Genomic DNA, 11,613 nt, shown 5'->3' with positions numbered 1-11,613 from the left:
CTGACTGGAGGTGGGGAGTGGGTAGAGCGAGGCTCCTCCCTCGGGGGGGTGGGGTAGATCGGGGCTCCTCCCCCCGGTGAGCGTAGGAGGCGGGACTCGCCCTGCGCGGGTGGGGTTCGGGATTTCGTTGTCCAAACAGGTGCGGGGCTCTGTCCTGGGAGGCGGGAGTGGGGGGGGGCTCTCGCCCTTGGGAGAGCGGGTGAGGGTGCGGAGCTCCTCCCCTAAGGAGGTCGCTGGAGGCTGGGCCAATGCCGAGTGTCGCGGCTAAAGGGTGGAGAGAGAGTGAGTCAGAGCAGACGGTGGGGAAGAAGCAATCGCCTTTGGAACGTTTATTATCTCACGAAGATAGAGAAAAATAAGTTGCTGAATAGGAGAAATTTAGGTGGTCAGGCAAAGGCAAGCCTTTGGGTTTGCTGGGCCTCCGAGCCCAGCGAGGTAATTGTGAAAAGGAAACAGGTTGTCAAGAAATCTCATGAAGTTTTTAAAGGGTGGGATTTTTTTTTCTTTTTTTACTTTATATAATTTGAATATTATTATTTGAATTTTTACCATAAGCAAATTTTGCTTTAAAGGTAATATTAAATTTTTCCAGACAATAAAAAAGATAAAATAGTAGACTATTTTAAAATAAGAATGTTCCATTGTTGTTAATTCTCCAAAGAGGATGGGGAGCCAGCACTTTCCAAGAAGTCAGCAGGGAAGTTTAGGGAAACTGTTCCGGATGGCAGGCAACAGGGACCATAGCTGAGAGGGCCCTGGGGAGGTCTTGGCCAGCATAGGGAGACAGGCCCAGTCCCTCCCCAGGTTGTGTCCTGCTGATCCAGCCGGAGCAGTATGGGTGGTCCTTCTACTGAACTAGCTAGGGCAGGAAGTGAGGAGAGGAAGGCTGGAAGGTCTGGGCTACTGAGGGTGCTCAGCACAGAGGAGCCCTGGAGGGGGGATGAGGTTTGAGGGGATGGTGTTTCCATCCCCCCCTGGGCCTTCTGGTCTCCCTCTTTCTGTACCTGGCCTCTTCTGGGAACAACATACCCACCACAGGATGCCACGTGCTGTAGGATCAAGCACACCCTAACAGTAGCTTCTGGAGCCCCTAACTCCCCATTCTGTAGACTCTGGCTGAGCTGGGAAGGAAGCCAGAGCCACAATCCTTGCCTCACCTCTTGGACTGAATGCCTGGTGCCTAAGAGGGCTCTTCTGAGGCCGAAGGGTTGTAGAGTTGAGCAACCACGTGGTTCACAGCTTACCTCTGTCATTTACAGTATAGCTGTTGTTTGCTGAGCACATGCACTGTTCTAAGCTCCTTACATATATTGCCTCAATAGTAGTTATGGGGAGGCAAGCAAGTCACAGTACCTCTGAATCTATTCAGCATGAAGTGGGATAGCTATTTCATGGTGTTATTATGGAAATATCACAAAGCAAGGTTTGTAGCAGGGCCCAAGATTTTGCCTTTCCCACAGGCTCCCGGCTGCTGCTGCTGCTGCTGCTGGTCCAGGGACACAAGGTGGAGCAGCGAGGACTTCGGAGCACAGTGGTTGGCAGTTGCTGGGCACTTAGTAAATATTCTTTGAATGAATGGCTAAGTTAGATCTTAGATACGAAACTCATAAACTGTAAAGTGCGGTGCAAATGTATGCAATCACCATTCTAAGACAATAAAGCTGGGGAATCTGCCTGGAGAAGGGCGAGCTTCCAGAAGCGCAACTCTACAGAATAGCAGCGAAGAACACTGTTGCTGCATCAGACTACCTGAGTCCAAATCCCACCGCTCAGTGGGCAGAGCTGGGCAAGTAATTTAACCTTTCCATACCTTAGTTTCTTTGTCTGTAAAATGCAGTGAAATGCCTACCTCACTGGGTTATGGTGGGATTTACTGAGATGATTCACCTAAATCTCTTAGCACTGAGCCTGACATATAGCGATAGATCAATATGTTTTTAGTTATTATTAGTTGCGTCCTGGATGGGGAGGGGGGGCAACCTCAAAGCCCACAGGAGCCTGGGCCTCAGCACTACGGGGGTCAGCACCCAGTTTTCTAAGGGCCATGGAGCCAATTTCTCCCTCTCCCTTTGTGCTGGTGACATCTTAAACAGGGTTAAAGTTACAATGCCCATGAAAATCGATTAAAGCAAGAAAGGATGTGATGGAGAAAAGCAGTAGGATGTGGTGAGGAATCAGACTGCCAAAGAGTGAGCTTGGGGTCCTGAACCACATGGAGGAGGTTTCATGTGTCTCTAGGAACCCCTGGGGAGCCTGGAGGGCTGAGAGTGAGGCTCCTGGGTCCATTCCAGTTGCCCCTCTTTTTTGGCCTGTGGATGGTGAGCCCTATTTTCCAGTGGTTCTAGGGCCTTCTTTCATCGTGTCTAAATTGGAGAATTCGGAACCAAGGATTCTCCCCAACTTCTAGAAAGACGTTGAAAGACTTCATCTTGGAGTGGGACCCCAGGTTGTGCGGGGTTTTCAGCTTTTAGGTTTCCACTCTTTGGGAGAGGCGGGGGGGCGGTGTAAAAGCTCACATTCTGCAGTCAGGTTTGAATCCTGGTTCTGCATGTACTAGTTCTGTGGCCTAAGGGAGCTACTTAAAATCCATGGGCTGAATCTTCTTCGTGTGCAAAACGTGGTTGTGAGGATATAGGAAAGTTTTAATGGATGTATAAAGCTACTTACTACCGCAGCTGATTTGCAGGAGTGCTCGGTAAGTGGCAGGTACTTTTTTTAGCACAATTTCCGGGGTTGTCTCAGATTGAATGTTTGAAAATCAGGCTGTTGCATTCTGGAGGCCACAAGGAAGAGAACGCCGGCGCCCCCAAATGGTGAGCGCGTTAACTGCAAGGGAGGTATCTTTATGCCAGTCTTGGCCTCCTTAGTGAGGGTAGGTGCTCAGTAAGTGCCCCTCTTCCTCATGCCAGCTCTGTGGCCTTGGGCAAGTTCCCTCGACGCTGGTGGGACAAGAGGGTTTGGACCCGATGATCTCTGAGACCCCTCATGGTCTGTAAATGAGTCAGGCATGGCCTCCCAATCCAGGCATCCTTTTTCCTAGTGGGGTTATTTCCCTTCAATTCGACTTGCCCTGGTCAGCTGAGGAAGGAAACCTCAGCAATACTACCCCCAGTGCTTAGCAGCTCGTGTCCTGTGACCCCCCCTATACTCCCACAGACCTCAGGGCCAAACCCTCCTGTAAGGAAGGGGCTACCAGGAATTCCTCAGCCCTGTCCCTGTGCAAACTGCTAGATTTTAGGCTGCAGGACCTCCAGGGGGGCCTAGAGCAGCTCCAGGGGCCTTGACAACTGCCCTGGGACTGTCCCACTGCTTTACTTCATAGCTAAATGGCAAGGTTTGCTCTGGGTCCCAAGTACCAGGACACCCTGGTCAGATGGAGCTGACCTGGTCAGTTTGACCAACACAGCCTTGCAGCCCTAGACTAAACTGGAGCCTGAGTGTAGGCGTTCTTAACCTGGGGAATATGGAGAAGTTTCCAGAGTTCATAAAACCCCTGAAATTGTGAGTGGTGTATGTGTACCACTCATATATGTGTACCTTTCTAGGAAAGTGGTCATGGATTTTGTTACATTTTCAGAGAGGTCTGGGACTCCAAAAATTAAAAAAAAAAAAAAAAACACTGCCCCAAATTGCAGAAATGACTTTCTTCAAGCATTCTCCAAGCAGGACCCTGTTCCGGTCCCATAACCTGAAGCGCCTCCCAAACCTCATCAACACGGCTGGGTAGTGAGGGAAGACACCAAGGTCATTTGATGGACGTAAGAAAACACACCACAACTACAGCATGGCATGCTGTCCCCATCAGCGGTAAAAGACCTGAAAATGTTTCCCATCGATCTGCTTCCTCCACTGAAATCAGCTTTCAGAGCCTACAGTCCTTTCTTCAATAGCTCTTCAAGATGGCAAATTTCTATTCTTTGAAGGGGCGTTTAGAATCAGGACAGGTGACAAAAATTGGTCAAGTGATGTAATTCTATTTGGGCCACCCCAATTCTGTTTGTGGCTGAGAAGCAATAAGCTTGGTTCTCTTAGGCTGATCCAGGCAGGTCTGGAGAGCCTCTAAAGGGAGTTCCAACCTATGTTTTCACCGTGCCTGAAACAGTGGAATAAGTAGTTTCCAAGGCAGCTACTTTGAGAGGCAATGCTCATTTGGATGAATAGCTTCTGAAACATTTTTAAACCTCATTACTTGGGTCACAATAAAGGTACTATTTTCCCCTTGGAGAACATCCATCCGGAGTCCCCAGAGGGAGTACGTTCAAATCTTGGGGCCCTGAGATTTCATCCGTACCAACAAGAGTATGTAAGACTCAGAGAGATGAGCCACTTTGCTCAACTTGTGGTTTCAGAGCTGCTGGTCCAAAGTCCTGGGTGCTGTATCGAATTCAGTGTGACCCCAGGGATGAATTTCTTCATGTCTTTTCCTGACCATCCTCACAGCTTGACAGCACCAACCAGGTATGGGACTTGTGCTCACTGCGTGATACCAGATATGGCAAGGATAATTTCGGATTACTTCTGCTCTCACAACTGCTTAGAGCTTAAAGGGAACTTAAAGATTCCCTCCTCCAAAACCGTTGCAGATGAAGCTGCTGACGTGAAGAGCAGTTTGGTGAAATGCCCAGAGTCACACAGCTAGACACTGGCCAAACCTGGACTAGAATTCTGAAACCTCAGAATCCCGTGTCTGGCTCTTTCTGGTGGGCTCCTCCCTTACTTTTCTTTCCTTTTTTTTTTTTTTTTTGGCCGTGCCACACAGCTTGTGGGATCTTAGCTCCCCGACCAGGGATTGAACCCGCGTCCTTCGCAGTGAAAGCGTGGAGTCCTAACCACTGGACCGCCAGGGAAGTCCCTCCCTTACTTTTCAAGAAAGCAGAAGCACGGGTGGAAATGGGTACAGAATCTGTTCCAGGAAGTGATTGTATGGTAGTGGTCCCCTCCGAGAGCCCCCGGGACCCAGAGGTTCAACCAATAGGACCCCATGAGCCATTTTCAAATAGTCAAAAAGCCCCAAGGTAAACATCTATCCGATAGCCATACCAAGAGTGCAGAGCAACCTAAATCGAGCATCTCTGCCTAAGACGGGAATTCAATCAGCTTAGTGTTACGGACTATCTGGTAGCAGAGATGAGCAGTTATGCTTTCTGTTCTTTTAAAAACTGAAGTGTAATTTATATGCAGTTTGGGTTTTGATCTTTAAAAAGTGAGAAAAGCCCAAATAATTATGTAGACAAAATAATTTCAAAACATGGACACTATGGTAGGGCTGGGGTAAAGGGGGAACTCTGGCTGTGGTAAGTCTGGAAGCCACATTAAGGAAATCTGCAAGGATGTTAAAAGAGTCGGGGGACAGGAAGACTTGCTGAAAGTGTTTCCAGCCCACACCACTACAGAGATGTCTGGGGGATTCTCTGAGTAAGTACAAAGCAATGGAGCACATTAGCTGGTATCACCCATTGCTTTGTTCAGCAGAGTCCTGGTCAAAGGTCTGTTTAGGATTCTGTTATTTCAGTCTTACCTCTTTTGTTTCCCAGCCCAGCCCCAAAGTCTTAAGATAATCAAGAACCCTAGAAATAACGGATATTTTCAATTTTTTTATTTTCATGAGTTCTAAAGGAAAAGGACAGAGGAGGAATGATAGAGCTAAATATTTCACGTCTAATTACAACCCAATTCATCTGAGTAGATCTATCTTAAAGAAGCAGCAGCACAAGAGACTACAATACCTTCGTTGTAACAGGGGTCTACTGTTAGTGTTCACTAGTATCGCTTACTAGTATTGAACTTCATCTGAATTAAGTCCTGCAATCAGAGATTCACTGATTTGGAACTTCCAAACTGCCCAGTGATTTGAACTTCAAGTACATCTGGTTAAAAACCTATGCAGTCACATGTTTATTTCTCAGGTGAAGCGAGGCCACCACAGCTGTAGGACAGAAGGCAGTCACCGCAGAGCAGGGAGGGGATGGAGCGTGTGCGTGACGGGGTGTGGGGATCTCATTTATCACCCTTCACTCAAGAGAAGCTCCCTCTTTGGGTCTGTGTGAAAACACCCTCGCACAGGGCCTGCCACCGCTGCTAAGCTGGGGCCCAAGAGTACCGCCCAGTACCTTGCAGGCTTTTCCTGGTTCCACTGTTCCTGTTAGCCCAGAGCACAGCTGGGCTATGTATGATCGCCTCTTTCTGTAAAACTAAACCCACAATCCCCCAAGCTTCAACCAGTGATCTAGTCACACACAGGCCCAAAGAAAACTGGACTCTGAGAAACTAGGTCTGTTTTAATGCCATTCTTGCTTGGATTATTTAGTTCTCCTTGTTATTGAAGTCTTTTTGCAGACGTTACAGCTGCAGCTACTGGAGGGGAGATAAAGATCGCACAGGAGCCAGGGTGAAATAGAGCAGCAGTGCTCCCAGGAGGCTAAGGAACTGAACGAAAGCAACAGTGTCCAGGGCAGGGAGCCCTCAGGAGCATGGGTTCCACTTCCCAGGCTAAACCTGGAAGCTTTGAGGCTGGTCCTTGGTTCTGGGAAGATACATATCTGTGTAGTTAAGGATGGTGGCATGTTTGTGTTCCAGCTTCAAGCAAGGCAAGGATGCAATCTGAAGAGTAGTTTCCAATGTCAGAAAATGATTAAAAAACTGAAAACCAGTCACCTCCACTCCAAAAGCAGCTTTCCAAATGGCTGTTTCTCATGCCCTAGTATCCAAGTCAGTAAGTTCTGTGGGCTCGGAAAGGGGGGCACGTCAAATAAACTCCAGCCCAGCTCCATCTGAGGCATGTTCAGTGAATATAAACTTATTTTCACTACTGTCAACCCAAGCCAAACATAATCATGGCTAAATCTGCTACTACTCACCCCCTAAAGGCATCCAAAAGTCAAATATTAAGGATTAATGCTCTTGACTGTTAAAATGATTTGACCTGTGCTTCAGAATTTTTGTCATAGTGAGAGGTGAGCCCGAAAGGGAATGTGAGGGATGTCTGAGCCCGAACACATGCCACTGGCTGCAGCACTCACTGTGTTAGGCCAGACGTTTCTCGTTGCTGGCCCCCTACCCCCGCCTCCAGCCACTTCCCAAACATCTGGGAATTGTATCCTTTCGAGTATCTTGACTGGTAGCAACTTGACTTACTCTGAGGATGCATTGATTTGGGAAAGCAACCACGTCTGGTGAGCAAGGAGGCTGAATCAAGCTGGATTTTACCATCTGGAGTGAAGCATAAGTTATGACTATATAAGGAATGAGGTCAATCTTCTGGTATTGTGTGTGTGTGTGTGTGTGTGTGTGTATGTGTATATATATATATATATATATATATATATATATATATATATATATCCTTCTGAAAACCATTCCTAAAGGGAAGTGGCAAAAATGTTTCAGCAAAGACTTCATCATCAGGAAACACGTCCTCCTCAAGGCCAACATAAATCCTGGTAGGTTTTATTTTCGGTTTTGAATCTCTTTTGTTATTCTTTGCTAGAGTTATCGGTTACTCATCCCTTTGGATGGTAGCTGTGTTTAATAGCTTTGGCTATTAGCCACTTAAAAGGCTTTTACATAGAAGAATGGTTGTTATAGTTTTTTTTTTCCCTTACCTGCTCAAAAATAACCAGGGTGTTGTGAAAGGTCAAAGGCCGCCAGTTGCCCACTGGGTTTGGCATAAGCCAGCTGAGAGGCAGGAAGCTACTGCCAACAGTTCTCAGTGGGGGTGGATTTGCCCCTCTGGGTTCCCTTCCACAGGCCTTAGGGCCACTCCCCACAACCCCACCTCACTTTTAAGATGAAGCAATTAAGCAATTCTGTAGACTAAGAAAGTGAAGACAAAATGGACAAAGGAGAAATTTGCACCTTCTGTGCCACTGGTGTGGAGCACCCCTGACCCCCTCCAGGGGCTTGTTTGGATCAAACCAGAAAGGAGAAGATGGCAGAGCACGTCTAGCGCACGTCTCAAACCAGGAGGGCTGGAGAGACCACTGCCCTGCAGCTCGGCCTCATGCTCCAGCCGCTGGTGTGCCCGACGGGAGGTCTAAAAATGCCCCCTTCGTTGGGAGGCAACTTCTGGGCCACAGGAAATTTAGTTAAGGGCTGGTCCAACCCTCTCCTAGGAAACCAAGCCTAGAGGTTACCTGTCAAGGTCACGAGCTCGTCCTTGTCACTAGCCCCCGTCACACACAGAGGAAGCCTCGGCCAACTGCCCAAAGGAATGAAGGGAGAAACGGTTCAGACGCAGCCTGTGAGCGGATCAGCAAAGGGGCCTCAGTGGCTCAGGGCTGCCTTGCAAAGGGCAGCAGCGAACCTCCCAGGAAAGACCTCAGAGGGAGGAGGAGAAGGGAAAGAGGAATACAGATAAATTTATTAGTTAAATACTGATTTTACAGCCATTTCACCTTAAGACAACGTTAGCAGGTTTGTGGATTAAGGAAGGTATATGAAGGCGGCTTTCTTAGAAGAAAGCGATGTAAATGATTAAAACAGAACCTGGGTTTAAAGATACTCTCTGCTACCGCCAGGAGGATTTGGCCTGGGGGCTGGGTGTTTGGAGTAGCACAGAGGAAGGCCAGTCTGCTACATTCTGTTGGCAGCCAGGACACGGAAGGAAGCGTCTTCGTGAGCCCAGGGCCAAGGGCAGAGACAGCAACGTGGAGAAGAGGCCGATTCCCAGCCCGCGAGAGTGGTAGGGCACCCCCCCACCCCCCCACCCCCGGCCGCCCGCCCGATGTCTTCTCTCATCACTCGTCGTCTTTCTTCCTTGAGCTGTGTAGTGTTGGTTTGAAATTATGTTGAGGAATCCCTAGCATTTGGCCTCCTGGACAAAAGACTGCTACTGGAGAAAGGACGTGGGTGCAGGAGCTGCGCCCCTCGGACGCCCTCGGCCGGCAGTCCCGGCAGCAGACGCGACTCCGTGGAACCACGGCGCATGCGCAAATTCCAGGCTGACAACCCCGCCCCGCGCAGCGCGGCCCCAGGCCCGGCGGTGGAGTCCACTAGACATGCTCTCCAGAAGGCTCTCCAGTCTTGGATGAATGCTAGTCAAACTTGCTTCAGCACCAGAACCGTTTTTGTTCTTACTCAGGACCCCCCTGAGCGTGATGGGGTGGAAGAAGGATCTGGGGACGTGTTCAAGCTGCGGGCAGAGCTGAATCACCGAGAGCAGTGGACGGGCGCTTATTTTCACAGGCCTCGGGGACGGAGAGAAGGAGCGATTTTAGCCGCGGAAGGAACTTGCGGGGAGGCGAAGTTGCCAGATTGCGAGTTTGCCGAAGCCTCTGCGGTGGGAGAAGCGGCCCCTCCTCCATCTCCACGGAGCCTCGGGTAACACTGGCCCTACCCCGTGTTTCTGGAGTCAAGACTCAGAATGAGGGATGCAGGTGTGCCGAGCCGGAAGGGGAGTGTTGGGCGAGGGCAGGACCCGCTGAGGGGCCGAGGCGTCCAAACACATGTCCATCAGATACCCTGATTCAGGCTGGAGCAGGGGCCCCGGCACTGCCCTCGGAGGGCACTGCCCTCGGATCCCCCGTGCCGGGAACACCGTGGAAAAACCACCATTTCGGGCCACAGCGGTGGAAAGACAAAGGGAGAAGGACATCTCGTCTCTTGTCACGGGGGGTGAGGCAGAAAATGAGAGTCTGCAACTCCATGGAAGGGGCTTCAGTGTGCTCTAGCGAAGAGGGGGGGCGCTTCCAGATCGGATCTCTCCAGATCTCTCCAGTCCCCCACCTTGAAAAGCTATCCAATAAAATCCAGCGCCCGCCCCCCTAACCAAATCATTGGCTTCAAGTTTCTTCCCAGTTGTTGTCTGGAGTCATTCCCAGACAGAGCAGGCCGGCCCCCGGGAGCCCAGAGCCTCATCTCTGCTGTCCTCCAAGTCCCAAGTCCATGCAGGAATCCAAGGAGGGAAGGAGGTGACATTATGCAGTGATTATGTCCCCGTGACTGTCAGCCAAGGCCAGGCTGTTCCAAGGGTCCTGCTTGGAGCTGGCCTGCGGTGACTGGCTGACAGAAGACGCATAACCTTGAGGAGAGAGCTTCAGGGCCGAGAGGACTGGGTGGATGGAGGACCCGTGGCCAGACATCGCGCTGACCGAGAACGTCTGAAAGCGAAAAGTATAAGATGCGGTCAATGGAATCCCCTCCTGGGGCTCAGGAGGGGTCTGGGCTGGAGAGGGGAGCCCCATTCCACAGCTGTGCCCAGGCTGGCTCCCACCCCAGGAAGGGGACACGAGGACAGGGCCAAAGGAAAAGGGCAGGAGAGGCATCAGGCAGCACTCTGTTCCCCTGACCCCTGTGCTGTGGGATGCAGGGGGTCTGCGTGACTCATCAGCTGCTTCTGAGCACTGACCCAGTAGCTTTGTGACTATTCTGGTTTCTCAGAAGCCTCTGACGGTTACACGAGGCATTTTCTACAGTCTTTTCACCATCAATCTCCATTTTCAGAAGGAAGCCATCCCCCCCTGCCCAGGAGTGGCTCCTGGCTCTCCTGGCCCCAGGGCACCAGCTTCTCTTCACCCTGACGGCAGAAGGCTCCTTAGGACTCGCCCACCTCAAGTACAGGCGGAGAAGAGATCAGAGTTAATGGGAGACCGTGACCAAGCTTGGGGGCATCCTGATCCCACATGGGGGAACCACACAGGGAACGGGCTAGAGGAGCAGGACTGCCATCATATCTGACAGAGGGAAATGAGGGTCCTGCTGGCCCGTCTTCTGGACACACATGTGAAGCTGGACCCGCAGCCAACCTCATGACGACGGCATCCTGCCTGTGACCTCCTCGCCAACCCCAGCCCGCCCGCCCTGCCCCCTGCAGCTTCTACACCTTTGCCCACGCCAGGAGGGGCCTCCTCCTCCCCTTCCTCCTGTTAAGATCTACCCACCCTCAAGGCCAAGGTCAAGCCACCCTTACTTAGGAGACAGCCTGGCCTAGAAAGCCCCACTCCGCCTCCCACACAGCGGCCACACTCTGATTCCGGTTGTAGCAATGCTGTGTGCCAGCACGCGGGTCCCGGCACAGAGGAACCGCTAAATGCGTGCATCACGGTCATGTGTCCAAATCGCTGTAGCTTGATCAGATGTGCTGAAACATATCCTGGTGCAGACAGCCCCTCGCCTCGGGCGGGGGCCCGGCCGCCTGGAGTCTACCCCCCAACGAGCAGTACCTGCGACAGGGAGCTGCCGTGCCCGTAGTGGGATGAGAGCCCAGGCTCTGTCTTGATGGGACGCATCTCTTCCGCGCTGCTGCTGGAAGCACTGGTGGTGGGAGGGAGGCTCTCACTGCCCGAGGGACCTGGAACAAGGCAGAGTCAGGACACCCAGCCCAGGGACAGGGACAAACGGATGGCGGCCCTTGGAGACAGCCAGGGCAGATCCGCGCTAACGGCTTGGCTACATTTGCTGGGGAGAGAAGCAGGGTCCTTCCATCAGTGCAGGGCAACGGTTCTCACAGTGAAGCAGAAGTAGCAGAATTTCCAGGGAACTTTTTCAGATGACAGGCTCACCACCCCTCATCCCAGACGCCTGGGGCTACGTGTGTCTCAGGATTCAAACTTTTGGATTTTAAAAAGGACAAAGACTGAGTATTACAGAATACCTGCAGCGGGGTCTGGGACAACA

General features: G+C 51.1%; 1 protein-coding gene across 3 annotated transcripts in view; it reads right to left on the bottom strand.

Moving 5' to 3' along the window:
- Window positions 1-8,770: 8,770 nt before the first annotated feature.
- The window catches only part of GATA4 (GATA binding protein 4), a 79,824-nt gene continuing 76,981 nt past the window's right edge, over window positions 8,771-11,613 (bottom strand). For all 3 annotated transcript variants that reach the window (XM_081237603.1, XM_081237602.1, XM_081237604.1), the window contains exons 6-7: window positions 11,160-11,287; window positions 8,771-10,097 (exon numbers count right to left, since the gene is read on the bottom strand). In XM_081237603.1, coding sequence (XP_081093729.1) covers window positions 9,915-10,097; window positions 11,160-11,287 — 311 coding nt within the window. In that variant the 3' untranslated portion in view covers window positions 8,771-9,914. The remainder of the gene's footprint in view (window positions 10,098-11,159; window positions 11,288-11,613) is intronic.

This window comes from Mesoplodon bidens (assembly GCF_964165515.1).
Source record: "Mesoplodon bidens genome assembly, chromosome: 6".
NCBI lineage: Eukaryota > Metazoa > Chordata > Mammalia > Artiodactyla > Ziphiidae > Mesoplodon > Mesoplodon bidens.
The sequence above is the reverse complement of the archived record's forward strand: the minus strand, read 5'-3'. Positions and strand labels throughout refer to the sequence as shown.